A 24,751-nucleotide genomic window follows, 5' to 3' on the forward strand; every position below is an offset into this window, starting at 1 on the left:
TTCATAGTGAAAATCCAAGCAAGATAATTGATTTTCCCTATGCGTACATAATAAAGAGTTTTGTTTTTAATCCGAGCGAGAATTCAAAGTATTAGAGAGATCATTTCTTATGTAACGGAAGATCGTAAATTTAGAATACCACGTACAAATTTTTCATAATAAAAATGCACTGTGCACAAAAATGATGAAGAAACATTTTCTCTTTACGCAAAATAATAATGCGTATTGTTTTTTATCCGCTTGAGGAACCTTTGGGTTCAAAATCTCATATTTTTGTAGCCGAAGATCATAAATTTGTAGTAGTAGTTGCTAATATTTCGTAATAAAAATCCACATTGCACAAAAATAAGGAAGAAAATTATTTTCACAAAACGCCAAGAAATAAGGCGTGTTGCATTTTAATCCACAAAAAAACGTGAGGATTCTAAAGCTAATCTTTTTGTAACCGAGCATCGTAAATTTGGAATTGTACACACAAAGTTTTCATGGTGAAAATTCATCGTGCTTAAAAATAAAGAAGGAAATTAATTTTCTGTGTACATTGAAAATAGCATTTAGTTCTGTGAAGCGAGTGAGAAACAGAAGGATTCGAGATCTCATTTGTTTGAGAGCGATGATCGCAGCCCTTCCCCTCTTCTCTTCACTACTGGCTTATCACCCCCGCACCTGCCCACCCTCCTCCCTCGTTGACATTCATCCCGGCAATTAACATCCTGTACACGCTCCAAGGAGCACACCCCTTTATTCCTCACCCCCTCCCAAACCATTCACTTCGCCCATTTGCCATCCGCACCCCCGACCCAACACAGGGGGAAGGTATCGCCCCAAATAGTTCATGGCCCCTCATTCCCCCTGGCCAGGAATTATATTTTTTAAAAAGGCTACCGAACGAGGAGGCATCATCTCCTCGGCCCATAATTTAGCGCCCCCTCCCTGAGGGGGGTCAAATGTGAGGTCGGTGCGGGGCGTGGGAGAGAGTGTCCACTGACCGTTGGTTCAGGTGCGCTCCTCTTCATACAAACGCACTGACTATCTAGCACGCACGCAGTCAATGATCGACGCCAGCAACTCCCCCAAAAATCGTTTTGAGCACTGTCTTCGCTCGGAGTTTGATCCCTTTTTCTGTTGCCTGGCTAAATATTTGTCCATCCAATGGGCGCTGCTGCTCTTTTCCCGAGCCTCAATTTTAGTTTGCCCCAAAGCCTCTCCGCTTTCTGCCTTTGTTTTCCATCTTTGCTCTCCCGGTCTTCACAATACAACACTCTTGCTTGGGATCGTTTCTTTCCGGTCAGTCGTATGAATCATTTTCCAATAAATTGTGCTGAGGATATTTTGATCTTCATAGCAATCTGTTGAATTTTTATTTACGTTTTCCTATGTGTGCATTTAGTTGTGATAATAGTCCATTTCAATCTGCAAAGAATTTTAATTCGTAAGAATCCTTGAATGGTCACCATTGCCCTAAGAATGGTAAAAGCATGCGCCATACGTGTGGGAGTTATTTATTATTTAAAAGGAAGAACAAAAGGTTGATGAGGGTACTATGGAACAGCGATTGTCCGATCTTTTACCATCTATTTCAGATTTCTGGTTAACCGCAACTCTTCGGATAATAGCTTAGTGCCTATTACACGATTTTGAGTGGTAATTTCATGGATAGTCCTTCTAGTCACGGCATATCCTGTCCGACGCAGATCGAGTGGACCACGTATGAGGTGAAAGGTACGCCATTCGTGCCGTGAGGGATTTGAAATAAGAGGAGAGATTGCCCGCAAGATGACTGCCGGCCCCTGAAAACAATGAATTCATTTTCTTCCCCCCTGAACTTCGCCCGCATCCACGGCGGGAATCGTGCTTCGGAAGGAGCCCGAAGACAGTTTACAAATGCAAGTCTCGTGTTACCGTGGGCACTTATTTGACAGCACATGTGATTAATCCTCCGCCCGCAATAATGAAAATGGCGTCGGGACGTTTCATTGAAGATGAAAAACGGGAGTTTGCAATGGGAGAATGCCCTCATAAATGCGTGGAGGGAGATGAAATGTGCAGTGTGGCTTTTCGAAGGGAAGAGAGCGTTCGGAATGGGAATATTGGGTTAAGTGTTGTGGGGAGAATGGTGGGAGGGCGGCGGAAAAGCGTTTTGCATGACTGTGTTTGGACTGCAGCCAATTTCATCCCAACGCTCCGATCGAGAAATGTCCACGAGCAAGCGTTTCCAGTGAAAAACGAGAGTTCGATTTTTAAGCTTTTCACTTGTAAACAAGTAGGTAGCTTCCTGTATAAATGTCATCAAACGTATGCTTAAGTAAATACGACATTGATTATATATTTTTCATCGTTTCAGGCGATGAAAATAATTTATAAAAATATAAAAAAACAAATATTCATATTCCTAACGGTCTCTTCCCTTCGAAAAGCCACACTACACATCACATCTCCCCCAACGCATTCTCCCATTTCAACTCCCGTTTTTCATAACTGTACTGAGAAAGCTCATGTCACAGGAGAATTACTCAAAGTTGTGAAATTTGAATTGAAACATTGATATTATTTTCTGAGCTCATATTCTCCGAAATTCTCAGATGTTGGATGTCATTCGGCATCAATTATCTTTGTATTTTTCACCGCTTCAGGAGATGATGCCGTGACTGTAAAAAATTATGTCACAGGAGAATAAATATAAGCTGCTACAATTTAATTGGAAAATGGATATTTTTATCAAAGCTCCTGTATTTCCAAAATATGTGCGAGTGTAAATCTAGTGTTAATTACATATTTTTCACCGCATTAAGAGATGATGCCGATACTGAAAAAGTTTATGTTACAGGAGAATAAGTGAAATTTGTTAAATTTGAATTGGAAACCGGATATTTTCATCAAATCTCACGTTCTCCGAAACTGTGCTGGAGTAAATAAGGTGATAATTAACATCGTTTGCCGCTTCTCACGTTGGTTGCACTGTTTTAAAAACTTGTATTTTAGGAAAATTTTTCAAAAGTCGTAAATTTGAACTTGAAAATGAAAATTTGTACCTTCATAGCTCATATTCTTCGGAACTTATAACGCTTAAGTAAAACGGTGTTGGTTTATATATTTTCGGCGCTTCAAGCGTTGATGTCACTACTATGAAAACTTCCATTAGAGGTATATTAGTGAAAGTTTTCAAATTTGAAATGAAAAATGGAGATTATTTAATGCCTCAGTTGATACTATCTTGGCAAGAAAATCAGAATATGTTGAATTTTGAGCAGATGTTGGCTATTGAGCAGATGTTGTTTAAGAAATGGTTCTATGCGGGTAAATTAACGAAATTTCCGCCTTTCCTTTTGTATCAAATTTTTAAATGCCAAGTAAAGGGAGAATGTTACGGTAAAAGATGCCCCTCAGGGATTTTCTAACATATTTAATATCCTTGGTTTTGCTGATCTCCTTTCACCTGTGAAATTTATGCTGGAAGTAAGATGCAGTGAATCGTTAATGGGCGGTTTAGTTAGAATATTGGCCGCTCAAGAAGACACTGGGAAATAAATGTGTAGAATGAAGAGCGAAGAGTGGTAAAGGCCAATATCATTCGCCAATAGTGATTAATATTTGTCATTCGATAAAAATATAGCCTTTTTCCATGTGTGTGAGGTGATATTCTTCGGTTAGCCCTTTTGATTTACATGGCTTGACTAAGCGATCGTTTTCATCTGCAGTCATAGGCAATAAGTGCACCCGATACCAATTATAGAGTTTTGAATGTGAAATTATGAGTTGTTTTTAAATGTACATTAGGTGAGTTTTTTTAATTTTAAGAAAAAGTTGCAAATTAAGCTTCCAACATTGAATTCATAGATTTGATTTTACCGTACAGAGGAAATATTCTCAAAATCGGTCTCCATTCCCGTTAAGGTTCAACTATATGCATTTCGAATTCCAGTCTGATATTTAATGCTATACATTGTGTGAATTAAATATTAATTTGCTCTATTAGATCATATTCATACTCGTTGCTCAAATTAATTTTTTGCGTGATAACGTTAAATGGATTTAACCATTCTCGAGGGTTAAAAAAATTTGAACAAATGGAAATTCGTGATAATTTATAATGCTGAATTTATTTATTTTCAAAAGATTCCTATGGCGCATGCGCAAGGATTCTCGCGGAATATTATAATCTTCATCTGCTTTTAGTTATACCGCATAGGTGGTTTCTCCATGATATTTTCAATTTCGTTTGCTAAATTATGAATTGCAAGTGAAAGCAAACTGGTAATTATTATGTAACTGAAGGAATTTCCGCATTTAAGTGCATCAAATGTGATTGGCCATTTATTTCCGTCTCATTAAAATTTTTACGAGAAAAGTGAAACAGTTTTTATGGAATAGGAGAAAACAGTGATAGTTCCTGCCAAAAAAAGTCTCCATGAATACAATTTGAACTCAATGGAAATGTGGAAGCTATTTGAGGATGGCAAATATTTTTTATTTAATGCTACGAGAATATGAAAAAATGACGTACTTCAATGGAAACTGGACTCGATTCTCTAACCCAAACATGGTACATTCTTTAATGAAAATCTACTGTAAATGCACTCTATTTGGAACATATTAATATACTCAGATGAGTAGCAGTAGAAGTATAATGTCTTAATTTTGAATCTGTAACAGTTATTTTTGCACTCTCAGGTAAAATGTGAATATTCGCAGAAACCTTTTTCTTTTTTTAAATAAATTACTTAAGGTTTCACTTCGATGAAGATTTTGATATTCAAAGCGAAAACTTCTGATCGCACTCTAATTAAATGATGAACAGCTCATAATGAATGCGGGAAAAAGGAAATTAGTATTGTTAGTAGAAAAATGTCGCAATGAAACAAGCATGCTACAGGTATAGTGGGAAGCCTCTGAAATGAAATAGCCCTTGCAGCATCTTTTTGTGCATATCGATACCTCCGCCGCATAAACGCTCAACAATCGCCCACCGAATCAAATCCGCTCATCTAGTACTATAAGGGTTATCTAGATGAGCGGATTCTATTCGGTGGGCGATTGTTGAGCTTTTATGCAGTGGAGGTATCGATATTTTTTGTTTATCCTTCTGATTTTCGCATGAATGAATGAGAAAGCTTTCCTCTATATAAATATGGCTTTGGACATCTTTCCTTAACTCATGAAAATCCATCGCATCGGTGTGAAATCTATTCTAGGCACCTGCACACCCGTTGACATTTGGACTGTTACACGCGGGTTATTTCGAAAGATGCATTCTCTCTTAAACATAGATTCGTCGAGATCTGCTTAGTTTTAATCATGGGGAAGAACACGCGGAACGAACTGGTGAATGTCTGATTTGCATAATAGCGCACGATTTATTGCGTTCCGCCGGAGCGGCCGTTGCTTGTTGGCTATTCCGCCGCCTTCGCTTCCGACCTCTCCCTTTCTTTCTTCCTCTCTCTCTCCCTCTGCTCCATCTCTTGAAAGAATATTAATACTTTATTTTCATCGGAAGAGTGCGCTGCGTGTACGCGTCTGATACCCAACCTTTCACCTCTTTCAAAGGTCTCTAACGTCCTCTCTGCCCTACGTAATTTGTAAAATATCTTCATGTTGTTGAGCAGCGGTTCCCTACCGGTGGTACTCGTACACCTTGGGGGTACGCGAAGAACCATTCGGGGATACGCCGAAAATAATCGGTAATGGCGGACGCCGAGAACTATGTATCTCTCAATCAGGCAAAATGTTCACATATTACATGGTGTATTAAAACAAAGTTTCTAGTTATACAATTCTTTATAGCTTCTAGTCTCACCTACCCGTAGTGAAATTATGTAAAAAATGTGCGCGTTACAATTTTGGGGGTACAATATTAGGTATATACAATTAGTTATATACATATAGAGGGGTACGGGAGGATAAAAGGTTGGGAACTGCTGTTGTAGAGTAGTAAGTAATAGTAGCTGGCTGACTTGGTGGAAATCCTTAATCGTAGGAGTTGAAGCAATAAAAACTTTGCTTTTTCGGCATTGTAATTTATTTTTCCGGCTATGGTTTCGTTAAAGTGTAACATTTTCAAGGTCTTTTCCACAATTTTAAGTATACCGGGACTAACCACAGTGATAACTTGTATGGGAGTCACCCATAATGCACAAATTGTGCGAAAAGTCCACAGAGAAAAAAAAACGGGGCAGTCATGGGACTGGCCGACAGAAGTGAAAACTGAAATAATTATCACCCATTTATTTTTTATATAGATTTAATATTATTAAAGAACTAATTTTTCCAGTAATACTCATTTTTCAGCAAAAATTGAAATAATTTTTTCAGCAAACTGTTTATTATTAAATATATATTAAAAATACGATGTGTATGAATAGAAAGTGACATCATTTATGTATTAAAATATAATATGCTTTTATTTCTTTTATTTAATATGCTTTAAACCTATAATAGGGTGGTTTCCTATTATTTTTTTATTGCCTAAATCGAAAGATTATTACTCCTGGAGTACGTATTTCACGCTTTTAGATTTTTAAATGACGATATCTATTTTTCGCGATCAAATGAAAAGTGAAAATTTTCAAGCGCGCGAAAACGCGACGCGTAAGTAGGAATGAAGGGAAAAAGTCCGTACGACGCATTTCTGGTTCCCCCTCCCGCCTGGTAGGTGACCTTGATCGAGGCTCTGAGCGCTGATAGGACGCAGGATACTAACGGGTAGCTGAGTACCTTCCTGTCTGGTAGCGCATGACTTAAAAAAGGTTTATTAATACCTTATCAAACGAAGAAAACTTTCCGACCTTAGTCAGTTTTAATAGGTGATTATTAAGACATGTTTCCCTGAGCTCTGTGACTCAGGCATGCATTGGTAGCCTCTGACGATGCATAACTCCTATCCTCTCGTGTAGAAACTAGGTCCCTGTGACGTCACGTGGAGTGGAATCGCATGGGCGCCAATCTGGCCTTTTTCAAATGAGGATAAAATTTGACCCTTGCCATTCGTCTAAACCGGTATTTCAAAAACCAAATAATTTGTGTATTATGAATGCACTACTGGTGGGTAACGAATCGCCATCAATGCCTTTTGTTTTCTTTGATGAAGGAAACTATCCTATTGTTCACTATGCACATAAAAGAAACTGCCTTAAATTGTACTGACCTGTATTTTTATAGCGTGTACACTCTTCTGCACGTTCATGCACGAGATCTTTATATTTAATGAACTTATACAATATGCACTATAGATTTTTATTTTCAATTTTAATACAAAAAGACTTTAACAGTCTATATATTAACAATATATTAACAAAGTGTATAAATTAATCTCTCTTAAAAGTCTACAAAATAATACGCACTGTATAGAAAAAGTACATATGTACAGTATAGAACTAGAAGCAGACAGATGCCAGTATTCAGTATGTAAAAGTATAGCGGTGTCGGGTCGGTGACGCTCACGCGAATTCTATGCTTGTTCCCCATCCCGCAAAAGTGCTTAACGCCGCTAAAGAAGTTTTCACTTCAAAAATCATTCGCCTTGACCAGGACCCTGGTAAATTTTTTTCTCTGATTTTTTTCTCTGTGGATTTTTCGCAAAGTCTTTTCCACACCTTGAAAATGTTACGCGATAACGAAACCATGGTCGGACAAAATAAATCACCGTATGGAAATAGCAAAGTTTTTATTCATTCAATCCTGTTGTAGGAAAAAAAGGAAAGATAACCGATCAGAGGGAAGAAAAAATAGCTAGGGCGGTCCTTAAGTTATTCACCGTTTCCTTAGGTTGCTTAAATATCATCAACGCACGCATGTTCCCATATTATTATTGGTACCATATTGAGGGATGTCGAAAATGCGATCGCCATGTCGTAATTTTGTTATGGCCGGGAGTGGGGGGACCTTTCCCTCATACCCACCTCTTCCCGCAATTCCAGGAAAAATAAAATAGACGGTAATCATCAAAGTGCCTCTTCAAAACTTATTTCATTAGCTCAAGAAGCAATGTTTAAAGACGTTAGAAGTTCCATCTACAACCATATGCGAGAGAAGTCATCGCGGAGAGGTATTAATACCACGAAGGCGTCACAGAAAATAGTAAAAAGTCTCTCCCGCAAAAAAAACAGCGACCATAATCCGCTCATGGCCATGGCAACGCTTCAGTTTGATGCCGAGATTTCGGGGTACTTGTACAGTCACTTTCAAAAGTCGGTCCACATACCCGGCGCAGCCGTCTCCGTTATTCTCCGAAGTCGACCTTCGCGTATTGCTTACGCGTTCCTTGTCTACTCGGGATCGATTTGACTTGATCGGTTTGTGCAAATGGTGTAAAGTGACTACTTTTACCCTCACCAAGAGGCTCAAGCATGATTTCAGAGGTAAGGAGCCCCCGTGAACCCTCCCTCCCCCGCAGCCAAACGCTTCCACCGTCGAAGAAAGAGGAGAAGAATTTAAGGTTTTTTTCCGGCCAGTGATCCATCGCGCGAGGAAGAGAGTGGAACATATGAGTAGTTTGGTTAAACTTAAACTGTACATTTATTACATATAAAATATTCTGAACATTTCGAGCATTATACTCCAATATTTTTTCTTCTTATCGTTTTCTGAGAGAAAAGTAAATGCTCATGTATACGCCAGTTTTAATATTGTTGTTTGCGTCACCGTTACCATCCATGCTCGCGTTCACCCGTGTCGGCGGCGAAGGACTTTCATTCATTTTTCAATATTTATAAGTGGAATAGCAATTACTCCCTAAGTTTAAGTTTATACATGTGGTGCCTACATTTTGAATACCGCAACTTATTCCCATCCTATATATAGACAATAAGAAGTATTTTAATTTTTTACGTGGTAAAAACTACCAATAAGGCAATTTTTTCATGAGGGAAGATTATTTTTCCATTATATTTTTCAGATCGGATTGCCTTGTAAGATAATGATCGAAATATGATCGAAAGTTGGATATTCCGGCCTGTACATACATGTCGAAGACCACGGTCGAAACATCACCAAAATTGCTACATGTGATTGTAATTTGCCTCTTTGGTCCCAACACCTGTCAAATTGCCGAACTTTTTTGGGTAGCTGCTATGTCCGAAATCGTAAATATTTAAAGGATGAGAATATTTGTTCTTTTGATTGCCTCTTCATTGTTTTTAAGTTTCCTTTAATTAATTCTTCCGATGTTTCCTTAATTATGGAAAATGTAATTATATTAACTATAAATACATTCGAACTTTCGATGAACTTCAAAATGTGGGTTAATTACTTACTGATACCTGGAACATACTAAGATTCATTTAAATATTTGCTTGGGGAAATATTAGTAACGACTGGAATAAATATCATACCAAAGTAAACATAATAATTTATGCGCTTATAAGGATTTTTGATTTCTTGTGTGATGAGACACGTAGAAAAATGTAGGATAATATTTATACCAAGAAAATGCTATTGAATTATGAATGCGCACATCGGAGTGTCTAATTTACTTAAAAATAGAGCAATATGCATCGATGGTGTTTGGTAATAATATGTTAAAGCGATAATCTATAAGTTTATTTTGTAGGCAACTTTTAGAACACCCTTTCAGACATGAATTCCGATTTTCGTTTCTTCTTTACATGTGCATTGAGGCGCTGATACATCTCGGTATTTTTGAGTACAAAGCAGACTACTCAGACCATTTATCTCACAATACAATCAGGGTGGGTATTGCGTTACTGAGAACGTATGCTTCGCCTTGTGTTCTGGCACTGAGAGTCAGGGAAGTCGGGAAGAATTTCGGAATAGTGAAGAATGCCTCGGTAGGACTTATGCGGACGCTGAGTGTAAGTCAAACTGTCCCTTCAAGGCACAGAAGTCATAGGCAACACCCGAGGTTCGAGCTCGGCGGAAAACGTAGTTGCTCGCGCTAGCCGTGGGGACCGTCTTTTGAAAGTGACTGTACCTCTGATCGTCTATGAACCGATGTCCAAAATCCAGATTGTGTATTCGTGATATCTTGCTTCCCGCCATTTCTCAACTTCTCCTTTTTCTCCTTCGCAGGTCGCGGCGACTTCGTCGGTGGGATTGACAATGAAGCGCTCGACTTCAGCCAGCTCGAGGACTTCATCAACGACGATGACAACGCCGCTAACAAGTGAGTACGCACCGGCCGAACACGTGTACCTCATTATGCACGCCGCTCCGAAGCCTTAAGGGGGACGACTCTAGCATGCACTCTTGTCGCGCCTTATTAGCGATTGGAAAAGGGTAGTTCTCTGATACCCCATGGATTCAAGGTTGGTCCTTTTGGGTACCTTAGCCGATCACTCTATGAGCTACTTCAACACTAAGTGACTAGAATATTACCTTATCGTACTGAAAAAATACAACTATTGGTAGTAATCGTCGTGTCATTCATGATCGAAGAGAGAAAAGATCTTCTTGGGTGGTAATAATGACGTATTATCAGCTAGCCGCACATATCGGAATCATACTGTGAGTCCATTAATTTAAATAATGGACCAGCTACAGTAGAGCCTCATTCAGGCCATGCCCATGATCCCAACCATGGTCATCAGCACGACGCATGGTGGGCTGAAAACGTAATAAAGTGAATATTCCAATAGCCTCAGCAGATAATTAATCTGTACGGTTTTTCCAGATAACTTAAAACCGCTGCTCTTCACAAAGATTTGTCACGTTTTCATTCCTGTGTCTAGACAATGGCGAATTTATATGGCAATTGGCTTCCGATTCATTGATTGCGAGTCATTTGTGAGTACCTACTGTCATGCTAATATCCTCCCTCGAAAAGCGTCATTTATTAAGTTGTGCCGCCTATTTTTTGATTCCATCCCACTCTACGAACCCTATACGACCGTGGTCCCAGCAAAACTATCAACACTTAAATGCCATTTTTCAACGAGCCAGTAGGAGACTACATCATTCCCGAAAAAAATTTCCGGCTCTTAAAACATTAGGTATAAAAGATTGCCTATGCAGTTACAGTTAAATGAATACCAAAGCAATCTAAATCCGCGGTATCGAGTGATCACAATATGTATTCGCATGTAATCATAGTGTTCCGTGGAAATTTTTAATTTAATCATTTTTTAAACGCTGGAAATTGTTGTGATCAATTGGTATATTTGCTAATGAAAATAATTAACTTTTGGTATATAATTGAAGTATATTTGCTAAATATTACCCCATTTTCATATCTTTCACGAAAAATTTTCTGGCAACGTCCATATGTGCTGTAGTTTTCTTAATTGTAGCGATCCCTCCCATTTTCTTAATTGTAGCGATCATTGGGTTACATTAATTATTTTGTTCTTCTATAGTCATCGATAGTTCTTAAATGGTATTTTAGGTATATATTCCGTTCCGCTTGTGTATGAGAATGCATTCCAATTAGTTGTGGATGGAGCCCTATAGTTTAATTTTCCTAGGGAACTCTAGGGTTTTCTGAGACGATCCCCTGGTATAGACTCACAGTATTCAATGCTGATACTTCCTGCTTGCGTAGTACGCGTCATAATGGCCATTCAAGGGGATCAGATACCTCTTCGCACATAAAAAGTTGAGTTGGCTACTTTCTATAGGGACTATTTTGTTGTTACTTTGTGTTAGTAACTGAAACATGAGTTGAAAAATGTTACAGCAATCATGGTGGGTAGAAAATTCATTGGCCATTCTTTTTTATATCTTCAATTAGTTATTCACATGTTGGAACTCGTTCTGTACACTATTAAAAGCACAACGTGTGAGAATGTGTTGTTAATTAAGCATTTTCAATAGAAAAATCACTCGAATTATAAGTAGAAAAGTATCAAAAATAAGATTATTTGTGGATTGTAAATATGGCTTAAATTTTTCATCAAATATACCTGAAAATATATTTAACGCCAGATGTATTGGATATTATGACATCTATTTGAAAATAACCATAATCAGGACCGCTATAGGAATGTACTACGACAGCAAACAGAAAAAAATACCGAGTAGAAGATTATAAGCTATATTATCGTTAACAATCGGTAGAAAAAACAGCTGTTAAAAATTATGAAAAGAATATCACTGTTATTTCCTATTCAAACAAACTCCGGGAATAAAAGAACTCCGGCTATGATAGGAAGAAAATTGCGAAAAATCCCAGCGCCGTGAATCCAACGACGCGACATCATTAGTAATAATTTCTGAACTTTTAAGGCTTCAATACCCAACAAAATCTGAAAACCTAAAAGCCTATTGATAAAGTTTTTCTTCCGATGCATCTAAACATCCATTTTTCTTCTCATTGTATCCGATGACAAGAGTAAAACCGGTGGAAAGAAGTGGTAAAATTGCAATCCGTTTCATATCTTGAACAACCCAGAGCGGCTTGAAATTATCGATGGTAGATGGCTATATGATTGTATATGGTACACATGTGAGATTTTAAAATTAGTAGTTGGTGATCAATATACATCAGATTTGTCTCCCAGCGAAAGCAAATGTAATCTTACATGCGGACCACGTTTTTCGTTTTTGATATCAGAAATATTCTTCTAAAACTTATTTTACTTTCTCACCAACCACTTTGAAATTTTCAATAATTTAAGAGGCCGTCGGCAGTTATTTTCTTATTTTTAACAAAATGTGGTTTTTATAAAAATGTTATTTATATATTTTTATATTATTCTCATTCGATATGGTCGCTGATTACCGAATGGAGGCCCATGCTTTCTAACATGTGCATAAAAATGAATTTACTGACCGCTTCTTACGGACTTATTCTGTCTGTCTGTCTTCTGACTTATTCTTATTTGGGGCTACCTCATCGATTAAAATATGAAATAGACCATGGAATCAATATAAATGCAAATTTCGCAATATTGATGACGCAGGAAGAGAGCATGATCGCATCTTCGAGAGCAGCGATTGATCGCATTAGCATTGCGTTACTCCCAAGGTTCCAGTTGACGGCACGTGAAGATTGCAAAGATCTTCCGACCGCTTAAAGCCATGTGATAAGTCTACTGTATTTTGCGATGCAACAAAATTTTACTCATCATCGTAAGTATTTCGTTGCAGTTAACTCAGCTGTATTATTTTCATTTTGACTCATTTTTTTAACTCAAAATCCGTGTGGTGGCCATTATTTTTTAAAATATTGTTGGCATAAGTTTTGTTGAACCTTTCCTTGAGACAAATTTGTAAGGTGTTCGGAAGCGTTAGATGATGTCAACTCTTGGCAGATTTTGATCACCTATGTTGGTACAGTGCCTATACTCATTCTCACGAATCGAAGAATACGAGTCATTAATGCTCACATTTAAATGGCTTTTCGTTAATCCTCTAATACACGTCTAGCTCGTTGCGCGCCAATCGCAACTTCGCAACTGGAAGGTAAAAGGACTCGGAGTTGACATAGTGGAGGAAGAAAAACCCAGCATCAGGATAAATTCACTTTTAGCCGGCATAACATCCCTCCGGAAAGAGACATCGGAGAAAGAGGTCATCGTTTTTCCATATGCAAACATTAGTTATAGAAAGGATTATTTGCTTGAATGACTGTCTATATAACATTGTAACGTAATATTAAAACGATTCACCTCACCAGAACTAGAATCCAGCCCTTCTGCAGGGAAGCCATTTTGTCGTAAAGCATCAGCCTCGGTAAATGACAAAAAAACCTTTTGGATTATGGGGGTTATTTTTCCCCGTTCCCTTGATTCACCATTATTAGCTCGAGTGTGAGGATGTTCACCATTTTTTTTATATCGACTGTGATAGAGTTTGAAAAATAGATAAACCCTTGCATTTACCGTTTCTCGTTCCGTCGCATGACGTCGCATGTCGCATGAGCTATTCGCGGCTAAAAATCGACTGGCTTACACCATTCGCAGATCAGTTGATGACGTCACGCAATCATGCGGAGTCGGTCAACGCATCTCAGCTACACCTAAAGCTCGAATCGGTCTCCCATGGTTTGTTGTTCGTCACACGATAGTGAGGAATTCCTTCCCTCAATCAATGGTCGTTCTTGAATGAGTAAATATCAGAGCTATAATGACGTCACCAACTCATAAAAAGCGAGCGGCCAATTTCAAGTTTTCTTATTTTAAACGTGCGAAAGAATGTATAGGGTGGAGTTTTGTCGTTATAAATTATCTTTCCCTCATATGCACCGAATTCTTTTAATGGCTCACGAATTTGTGTCTGAGTTAGTGTCCTCATTGTTCCCAGAAGACAAGGATATTAACTGGCAGCCAACTTCGTGTTTTGCGTTCTGAGTATGAGGTCGGATAAGTTTGATTTAGTGGTGGACAAAGGTGGGGCCGCTCTCCCCCGTAATTTCTGAAAAAAAATAAAAAATGACAGCCTTTAATGCGGCTCTTCAATCAATGTTTTTATCTCTTCAGCTTAGCAATATTTAAAAACAAGTAATGAATATCTATCTAAAAGTCGCTTGTCTACGCATATCAGGCCTCAAACGTACTGTCGCAGATACGTATTGCATATCACCAAGTCGCTCCGGAAAGCAAAGAACCCCTCCCCCCTCAAAAAGCAACTACCTTTAGTCCGCCCCTGTTTTGCTTTCATGAACCGGCTGAACACGAGCGCGTGCCCATTGTCAGTGATTCTCGGTTGAAACGTAGAATGAGGAGGAGGGGTGTGTGGAGGGGGAGGAGGGGAGGGTAGGGGAGGAGTTGGGGAGTGGACGAAGCAAATCATGACCACGCGTGGCTGTTAAAATAACTCTCTCCCTCTTCCGCGATGCTATCTCTCCATTTCCACCCCTAAACGCTTCCTTCCTCCACCGGTAGAGGGGGCCTTATCTCCCCTCTGATCTCTCTCTACCTGCCACGCCCCCCTACTGTCGTTCTCCACACGGTCATTTTTGGTTGGAGAAACGAGGAACTCTCTGCAAACAGGGGAGGGGTAGTAGTGCAGGATCCTTATCGCCACAAAAGCGAATGCTCAGTCAAAATGTCCGACTCATTATATTTTTTTTCTTTCGATCGCAACTCCACTTCCCATGTCTCTATTGCGGGAGACGGGAAGGAAAAACTTTTTCTTTTTTAATGTATCCTCTACCTCCGCATTTTCAAGAAATCACGAATTCACTCTCGTGCTCTCGACGAAAAGGGACTTTTACCGTCGAGTTGCGCAAAGGAAATTTCGGTTGATGAGGGAAAGCCGCGTTCAAGAATAATTGCACTCGACGAGGGCGATTATCTGGGGCAGTAATGGGGAGTGTTTTTCCTATTCTCGTGCCAAAAACTGACTCTTGAATATTTTTTAAACTCTTCTAGAACAAGGACAAAGATGAATGTATGCTTTTCAACCAAGGGGTGGTTTAAATAATTGCTAATTCCCGTCCGGAAACCCTTTTAGGAACGCTTTGTGCATTTTGGTTCAGTTTTATGAGGAAATCTGAAGGGTTGATTCACAAATTGTTTGCGCATGAAATCATTGCTCGTAGCCCATACTTATGTCCATTAGTGTTTTGGAGCCGAGTTTAAGTGGGAACAGTTTTTAAAAGTCATGCAAGACAAATTTTTACCCTCTTTATTCGCATAAAATCGACTTGGAGAGCACAACCTAAGTTTCTGAATTGTGTTGACGAGATATTCTTTTCATTTTTCATGGCGTAAGGGCGGTATAAATCCTTATTCGTTTAACGATTTCTCCAGTGTATTATGTTAATGTACGATGCTCATCCCTTTTTTAACTATGTCAATGGTTTATAAAATTTACGGCAATAAAGGACCTGTAGCCAATTAATTTATTTAGTCCATTTACAAAATTGTACACAACATCTTAAGCTCTGGTCAAGGTGCCGAGTGGAACTCGCTTCCAAATTCTCCGGGTCATAATTCGAGAAGGGGCCATCTGGAGGACAATTTTGGCTGTATTATACCATTTCCGTGGAGTGAAATTTGACAAATTTTCTATGGAATACATTTGAAAGGTAAATAAAGTCCCTAAGTTGAATTCTTTTAACTTTCTCTTAAGTTTTCTAGGTAGAATCCTAGAACAACTGGCTTTTAAAGAGGCTGTAGAAAATAAAATAGGGGAGGATACGACCAACAAACCAATGGAAGAGAGTTGGAAAACCATTAGAAGTGGTCTGCAGGCGGCAGCTGAGGAAGTTCTTGGAAGTTCTCTAAATACCGCTGTAAACTTTAAAAAAGAGCGTAAAGTTTTCATTTTTAAAAGAGCTAATTTTGATGGGTTTAAGAGTCATATGAAAAATGCTTTCCCCGACTTTCAAGAATCAGTATTAAAGTTAAATGTAGAGAATACTTGGAAAGCTTTTCTTTCGCTCGTAACTTCGGGAATAAATAGCTACATCCCTAGTAAAATAGTAAAAGAAGGCAGCGAACCGAGATGGTACGACGCGGAAGTGAGAAAATCATTGAGGCGACAGAGAGCGTGTCATGCTAAAATGAAAAATGTCAGCACGGATTTATCCGCTAATGAACGCGAGCTAATAATTAAAAAATATAGGATGACTAAAGCCGCCACGAAGGAAGCGTTCAGGAATGCGTTCACGAATTTTAAAAGAAAAACACTAGTAGAGCAGTTACAGGATAACCCAAAAGCATTTTGGTCATATGTTAGGGAAGTTCAAGGTAAACGATCTACCGTATGTTCGCTGAGAAACGACAATGGAGATGTGTTGACAAGCAGTTACGATAAAGCCAATTTATTAAATTCCTACTTTAAGAGCGTGTTCACGGAGCCTTCCGAAAACTCACCCGAGACCGATGACAATCCCTGTCTACATAAGATGCCAGCTATTGACATTAGTACGCTCGGAATAGAAAATATATTGAAATCGCTTAGTCCAAATAAATCACCTGGTCCAGACGAAATCCCTTCTCGCGTATATAAAGAACTAGCCTCAGAACTTGCCCCCTACTTGCAGTTAATATTCAGTAAATCCATCAAGCAACACGAAGTACCTAATGACTGGAAAATCGCTAATGTAACGCCAATATTTAAAAGTGGAGACAAGGAACAGCCATCTAATTACAGGCCGATATCTTTAACGTCCATCTCTTGCAAAGTCCTTGAACACATCGTAGTCAGCTCGGTAATGAAACACCTAGACGCGCAAAACTTATTAATGGGAAATCAACATGGATTCAGGAAAAGCAGATCGTGCGAAACTCAGTTAGCGCTTTTCGCCCACGATATTTTAGTCTCCGGGGAAGACAACATTCCAGTAGACGCGATTTTTCTTGATTTCAAAAAGGCATTTGATAAAGTACCCCACGGAAAGTTAATATTAAAACTGAAATCTTATGGTCTAGACGAAGATGTCATTTCCTGGATTAGAGAATTTTTGAGCGACCGCGTCCAAAGAGTAGTATTAGACGGTGCAGTCTCCAATGAGGTTAGAGTGACTTCTGGCGTTCCTCAGGGTAGTGTCATTGGCCCACTCCTATTCCTTCTTTATATAAACGACATTGGCGAAGTAGTGCAGAGTAAGTTACGATTATTTGCAGACGACGCTGTAGTTTACAGAGAAATTCGTTCCAGCAAAGATATAGATGAACTAACGAATGACCTTGCTGCTATCCAAGCTTGGTGCGATGCTTGGCAGTTAGAATTAAATTTGGAAAAATGCGTCGTAATGAATTTCTGGAAGAAGAATAACTCCCTACAGCGTAACTATGTCATTCGGGGCGCGCAGTTAAAGGCAGTTGAATCTGTGAAATATCTAGGGGTTAGACTCAATAATGATCTATCGTGGAATAAACATATTCGAGAAATAACCGGTCAAGCTAATCGTAAAATGGGTTTTGTTAAAAGAATATTAGGAAAGTGCGACGACAAAGTGAGAGAAATTAGCTACTTTTCCCTCGTTAGACCACATTTGGAATACGCTGCCAGTGTTTGGGACCCTCATGAAAAAGGCTTAATAACAGAGTTAGAACGCGTGCAAAGAAGAGCTGCCAGGTATGTGAAAGGTCGTTACGATAGTCTTGTTAGTGTAACTGACCTCTTACATAAACTCGGATGGGAATCTCTGTCGGACCGTAGATTGAAAAATAGACTAAACCTTTTAGATAAATTCAAGAGCAGTGTCTTTTCTGACGAAGTTAACCATATCTTGCGGACGCCAACGTACTACGGAAGATCAGATCATATAAATAAAATAAGAGAGATAGATTGCAGAACAGACAGATTCCGAATGTCATTTTTTCCACGATCAATAAGAGATTATAACGGCAGCAATAGAACGCGTAAATAGATTGCATGACTTGTAGTGTAGCCTACTAACCTATGTAAAACTTACTGCATGTTTCTGAATTTCTATTCTATATTCTATTTCTAACAGCATATAGTAGTATAGTTTGTTATTATACGGGACGTTTCTTGGACGGTGTGGTGTGCATGTGGGAGTCCAAATGCATGCTGCATGCTGGTGATTGATCACCCCCTGCCAAACACCCTAGAGGTGGCTCGCAGGGTAATATGTAGATGTAGATGTAGATGTAAAAGAAGAGTCGTTATGAAAAAACCATGGATCACGCAGGAAGTACTAGATCTCATTGAAGAAAGAAGAAAATACAAGGCTGCGAAAACAGAGGAAGGATAGAATGGTTACAAGAGAATAAGGAACGAAATATGTCGTAAAGCGCGGAAGGCTAGAGAAACGTGGATGAAAAGCATTTGCGAAGACGTGCAAAACTATCTCAAACATTGAAAAGTAGAGGCCGCTTATAGGATAGTGAGGAACCACTTTAAGGAAAGGGGCATAAGATGTAATACCCTTAGGGACAAAAACGGAGAACTATTGATTGAAAACGAAGAAAAAGGGAAGAGATGGAAGGAATATCTGGAAGATTTGTACAAAGGAAGTCGCCTCAGAACGAATGCTATCGAAAACGAGAGGGAAGTGGATGCCGATGACATGGGAGCCCCAATTTTAAGATCGGAATTTGATGCGGCTGTAAGAGACCTCAGGATAAATAAAGCGTCTGGCATTGATGACATTCCTGCAGAACTAATAGAAAATTCAGGACAGAAGACGTTGAACCAGCTATACAAAAACCTTTGTGAGATGTGTACGACAGGTGAGATACCAAAGGATTTCGAGAGGAACATTATAATCCCTATTCCTAAGAAGAAAAGAGCGGAGAAGTGCGAAGATTTTAGGACCATAAGCCTTACTACACATGCGTCAAAGATACTGACAAGGATCATCTATAGAAGAATAGAACGAAAAGCAGAAGAGTACTTGGATGAGGACCAATTTGGATTCAGAAAAAAACAAAGGCACAAGGGAAGCAATATTGGCCCTAAGACCCCAGCTAGCACACTCTCCGACGTTTATGTAAACGTCCAAGGCAACGAGGCGGCTACAGTTTATCCTTTGACGTTGCGCCGTGGATGATAGCAACATGACGGCAACGCGTTGCCGTGAAGTTGCTCAGTTTGGACGGCTGGTTCATATCCTATTTTATGTGAATTCATTCGCTCTAATTAACGATCTGCTGTAAATAAAATGTTTAACGACTTACGCAATTAACTTTGCATAATGTGTTTTATGGGATAAGTGGTATTTATTCGACGATTTTGTGGATTAATTAATTAATATGTCTCCAAGTCACTCGCCGGTGGCGATGGAAAAAGATTGAGATATTATAATATAAATGTCTCTCAAGGTTGATGGATCTCTGGATATTCGTTATCATTGAAGTGATATTACTTAAATACGATTGATAATTCGATGTTGTACCATTACGATTCCTTCCTTTATGTGAAATTTAAGACTCAATCATATCGTCTGCTCACGACCGAGGCCATCCGAGACCATCATGCGCGCAACGCGAAATGCACTTCGGGAAGAACGGAAGAATCCGTTATCCGCCGCCACCGTGAACACCATCATGGCATCTTACAATTAGTAAATTTGTTGATGTTGTGAATTCGTGCTTTAAGTTCGTCGCGATGCTTTTCTTCTGTTTGAATAGTCGAAGGACGGTTATGGTTCACTAAACCTTTAAATAGCTTTTTTCAATAACTTTCATTTTCACATAATTTGTTCAATAACTTCATCCATCAAACTTAACGTGGTTTCAGCTTCTCCATTTTCACTTTTCATTTAATTTCATCTTCATATCCGATCATCATATCCACCCGTCGTACTTTAGCCGTATTGTATTCGTAATTTTCACTGACGTGAATTTTCGTTTGTAATTTTCGCTAACGTAAGTTTTCGCGAGTGATTTCAACTCCTGTTAAATTGTGATCATAGTGAGAAACAGTGTTCGGTGGTTATAAGAAGTTTTTTTGACTTTGGGAAGGGCAGTGCAAGTTAGAAGTCTCTTCGAGGGTTCAACCACCGTATTCCACCATGACTCTATGTCTATGAAAGGTAAGTCTAGACACAGTTTACTGTCGTTCATTGTGAAATTCGTTAACAGTACACTTATGTTTTCATTACCATTGCATTAGTTCTGTTGTGTTTCTGTTGAATGGATTGATGGATGTCTGGTGAGTGCTCTTGCTGCGCGTTTGTTGGTTCACAATGGAACACTTCAGTTTTCTTTCCGTGGAGTGCAGTATTTACTGCATTTTGGTGAGAAGTCACCCCCTGTCCAACACCCTTGAAATTTCGAATTTAGGACCAAAATTTAGTGGAATTGCTGTGAGATTTTTCCTCAGTTACTGGAGTATACAATCATTTAATGCATCATTCTTAACTAGCCATTATTTACAATAATTAACTTTGCTTTCAATGGAATTTTATGATCTCATGTGTTTTAGTAACTGAAGAGTGACTCCTCATAGTCATGTTTTTTCCCCACTTTTTTCAGGATGCCTTGGCTTGTGGTAATATTTCTTCCACATGAAAAATGTACTGGCCTCACAGTGCAGGCTGTTACGTAGTCATGGGTGAAATTGGAGGCAGATAAGGTTATTGAATATTACCCCAATGAGAGCTATAACTGGTCTTCAGTATCACAGGTCATAAAATGGCTCTCAACTCAGTGATGAATGAGATATCATGGGCGTGAAGTTCTGCATGCACCATTTGGTGAGTTAGGGACAATATTTGTTTTATTTAGTTAAAAATGAGGATTAAAATTTTCGACTTGCAAGAGCAGGGTGCTGTTTAAATGTATTCATAGGGGTTGTTTCATGGTATGTGTGAGAGCACTGACTTGGATGTACAATGTACATGTTACTAGTTTGCTAAGCCAAGTATTAATTTTTTTATTTTAGTTAATTTTGACATTGAGTGCATGCTTTGACATGTGTGGCAAATGGTGACATTGTAATATAATTATCTTCCAGAGACTGTTGTGGCAGCCATTGCTATTGAACAGAGATGGCTACTTGCGAAGATTCAGATGTGGAGGCATTTTTTTGTTGCTGAAATTTAAAAAGACTGGGAAAGGAAAAGGACAAAAAAGAATTGAAAGTATCCAAATATAAGTAATTCTTCATCAATGGAGACTGATGATGATAGGATACTGAAACCACCATCACCAGGTAAATATTTGCACTTAATAATTTGCTCTTTTGAGTGCTTTAGCATGTGCACATATAAGTGTAAAGCTTATCTGTTCTGTTTTCTGTTGCATGAGTGCCTCCTAAGAAGGGAAGGTTGCACTTAAAGATTCATCAAACAATGTTGGAGTAAAGGAGCCTGAAACTTCTCTATAGAATTGCAGTGTGTTTCTGAAGAATCAGTGAAGTCCAATTGTTAGAACCTGGTGCACCCAATGAGTTCAGGGGTAGGGATGAAGATTTCTCGGGATTTGCACCAAGTTAGGCTCTCCATATCTCCTCCCAACGTTTCCACAAGCAACTCACCCATCGTCTTTGGGGATTCAGGAATCCAAGGTTGGATTCCCAAATCGTGTGATTTCTGAATCCCTGAAGACAATGGGTGAGTTGCTTGTTGAAACGTTTGAAGGAAAATGGAAGACCTTACCCGGTGCAACTCCTGAGAATTTTAACTGCTATTGTTTGCTGGGAAAGAGCCTGAAAGAAGAGTATTTGGTTGGTATTTCACTTAAATTGTCAACTGTTTGACTTCATAGCCACCTTAGTATTGATATGCTCATGGTACTGTTTATAGATTATCACTTTGAGTCATGAAACTTAAGCTATGGTGCCATCATTACCTCCTTGTTGATATTTAATTTTATGATAACAAAGTTAATTACACTGGGATGTACTGAGAAATTTAAACATTTTATACCGATATGTCCAATGGTACTAAGCAATTACCATAGATAATTAATTGTCTGGTCATCTCATTTTTCAGATTTGTTTCATGAAGGAAAGATCTTCGAACATCATATTTAAGTGTAGTCAGAACTATCAAAGGGGGACTGGACTTTAAAAAACTGTCAACGACATGTGTTCTTCCCTAATATAGAATGAGTTGGCTGTCTCTCTCTTTGAAGGGCCACTCAGAAAATATGATTGCCTTTGAAGTGCATTTTAGCTCCATTATAAATGTCATATTTGGTGAGTATTTTGTAATCATTGGTGCTTTTGATTTACTCTTCCCATATCTTGGAATAGAGTTGAATGAAAAAAGCTTTAGTAAATAGAAATGCTTTTAAGTGTGTCAGAGTAACATCTAATCCAATTATAATTACTTTGCAGAGAATGTAAAAGCCAAAAATGAGCCTGATTTGATACAATCAGCATGAAAACAAGCATCAGGGAATGATTCCAGGCCTCAAAATACAAAACAAAGAATTGGAATAAGAAACGAGAAAGTGTTCTGAAAGGCAGCTGGAAAGGGATCTTGAAGAAGCATTATTCTTCCAATTTGCCTATCTCAGAACCTGCTAGTGTGGAAGGGCAGTTTGGCTTGTTATCTCATAACATGATTGTGGGATAAGGTGAGGTCAGCATATGATCACTGTTATGACAGGCACAGCCAGATATGCCATTAATACTCCTGGATCTTTGTCTCACAAGGGGAGAGTAGGAATGTTTCTTTGCCTTCTTAAATGCCATATTTTTTTATGATTTTCAGAATGCCAAATGCTGGTAGGAATAGGTCCAAGTTTAGTTCAATAGCCTTTCATATAGTTGAAATAAATTAATTTTAGTTCGTTTTTTCCAATTGAACCTAACTTAATTACTACAGAATGCCCTACCCTTAAACAGCTCCATTGGTGAAGTGGCGAAGGTTAATCTTATTCCATATATGGAGGCATAAAATGCTGTAGAAATGCTAGGGTGCGCTTGTTGCAGTGATCTGCTTCCTTATTGTCAGATAAAATAGCAAGTTCATATTATGGCATTCATAATCACGCTTGCTATGGCAGTGAACAAGTGAATGTGTAAATTATATGAAGAAGACTTCTTTAAGAATAACATTACCTAATTACCATGTGCTGATGTTCACTGTCACCACAAGCATGAATGTGAATGTCCTAGTATAAAATCGCTGTGTTCCATGGCAATTAGGAAGTTGATGACTAAAAGGAGAGGCCACATTAAAATGTGCACACCAGGGTTGCTATTGCATTTCATGCCTCTATGCTCGGAATAAGAATTCAATATATTATGTCAGATACAACTTTTAAAATATTCCCTTGCCCGTCAGAACCTGCTGCAATAGAAAATTTGAAAATAAATTAAGTCAAGTCTCAACGAAGTTGAATGCAAGTTTCTGTTAAGACCTCAACCCCTACTGTACAATTAATGATGTATAACTAATATTTGTTGATTCTTTATCTTGATATTGGAGTAATGCATGAGACTGATTGTTTTTGGGTAGTCATATACATTCCTGTTTTACTGCGTAGTTCTACCATTACATGGCTGATCTTTTTGTCAACTATTCGTATGAAGGTTTATGTTAAAAATAGTGAGCATTTGGAAACGTAACCGTTATTTTTCATCCATCAGCACCCTGGGATGTATTAACTGAATTATAATTTGGATTTTTTGGCCTTCCACATACTCCTGCTGTTATGTAACTCTGATCATGTGAATCCCATGCTTGAAACTATTTTTCATGAACTACTTAAATGACAGGTGGTACTTCAATTCTTTATCTTCTAATTATTTCAAAATTGTTTTTGGGTAGTCGTATACATTCCTGTTTTCCTGTGTAGTTCAAACAAAGCATGGTTGATCTTTTTGTCAGCAATTCCTATGAAGTGTTTCATTAAGAGAAGTGTGCATTTGGAAACGTAACTGATATTTTTCATCCTTCTGCTACATGGGATCTATTGACTTATGTTTACTTAGGATGTTTTTGCATTGTACCTTTTCATGCTGTTATGGAGCTTTTATGGTATCAAATTTTTGTGTCCTGTTTATAATGTGTGTGTGAATTAACTTCTCTAGTGATGCAATAAATATGATATGTTATTATCTAAATTCTGTCCATTATTCATTTTTATAATAAATCCCGATCTAGTAATTATTATTTTTGTATGTAATGGAATAGCCCGCCGTGGTATAGCAGAAGAACGTAGTATCAAATAAATCCGCCAGGTGGCGCTACCGTCGCGGTGCTGCTCAGTTAGTTCCTGCATGTGCCGGTAGGTGTCACTGGTGTCTGTGACGTCATCGAAAAGAAACTGTTGCCGTATTTTTGGTGACTTTATATGAGACTTTTGCCCCTTCGTTGCTTCCTCGTTGCCGTCATGTTTATATCATCATATTCAACCGTTTCTTTACCGTTGATGGAAAGTTGCCGTAATTTACGGGGCAACAGCCTTTCTTTTGCTAGCTGGGACTGCTCATAGAGAAGAGAATGGAAAAGAACAAGCCAACATTCGTTGCGTTTGTGGACTTA

General features: G+C 38.6%; 1 protein-coding gene and 1 long non-coding RNA gene across 6 annotated transcripts in view; both read left to right on the forward strand.

The window, feature by feature from the left end:
- LOC124174223 (myelin regulatory factor-like) overlaps nt 1-24,751 on the forward strand; it is a 95,197-nt gene that overhangs the window by 40,482 nt on the left and 29,964 nt on the right. The window contains exon 2 of the mRNA XM_046553318.1: nt 10,024-10,117. Within this exon, the coding sequence (XP_046409274.1) occupies nt 10,024-10,117 (94 nt within the window). The remainder of the gene's footprint in view (nt 1-10,023; nt 10,118-24,751) is intronic.
- Nucleotides 20,015-23,446, forward strand: LOC124153684. Of its 5 annotated transcripts, XR_006863730.1 has the most exons (7): nt 20,015-20,344; nt 20,425-20,548; nt 20,787-21,007; nt 21,268-21,465; nt 21,572-21,978; nt 22,247-22,452; nt 22,594-23,446. It is a non-coding gene; the product is annotated as an uncharacterized LOC124153684 (long non-coding RNA). The 5 variants fall into 5 exon arrangements; XR_006863728.1 differs by lacking the exon at nt 20,425-20,548 and having other exon boundaries at nt 21,561-21,978; XR_006863727.1 differs by lacking the exon at nt 20,425-20,548.

This window comes from Ischnura elegans, chromosome 2 (genome assembly GCF_921293095.1).
Source record: "Ischnura elegans chromosome 2, ioIscEleg1.1, whole genome shotgun sequence".
In the NCBI taxonomy this organism is placed as follows: Eukaryota; Metazoa; Arthropoda; class Insecta; order Odonata; family Coenagrionidae; genus Ischnura; species Ischnura elegans.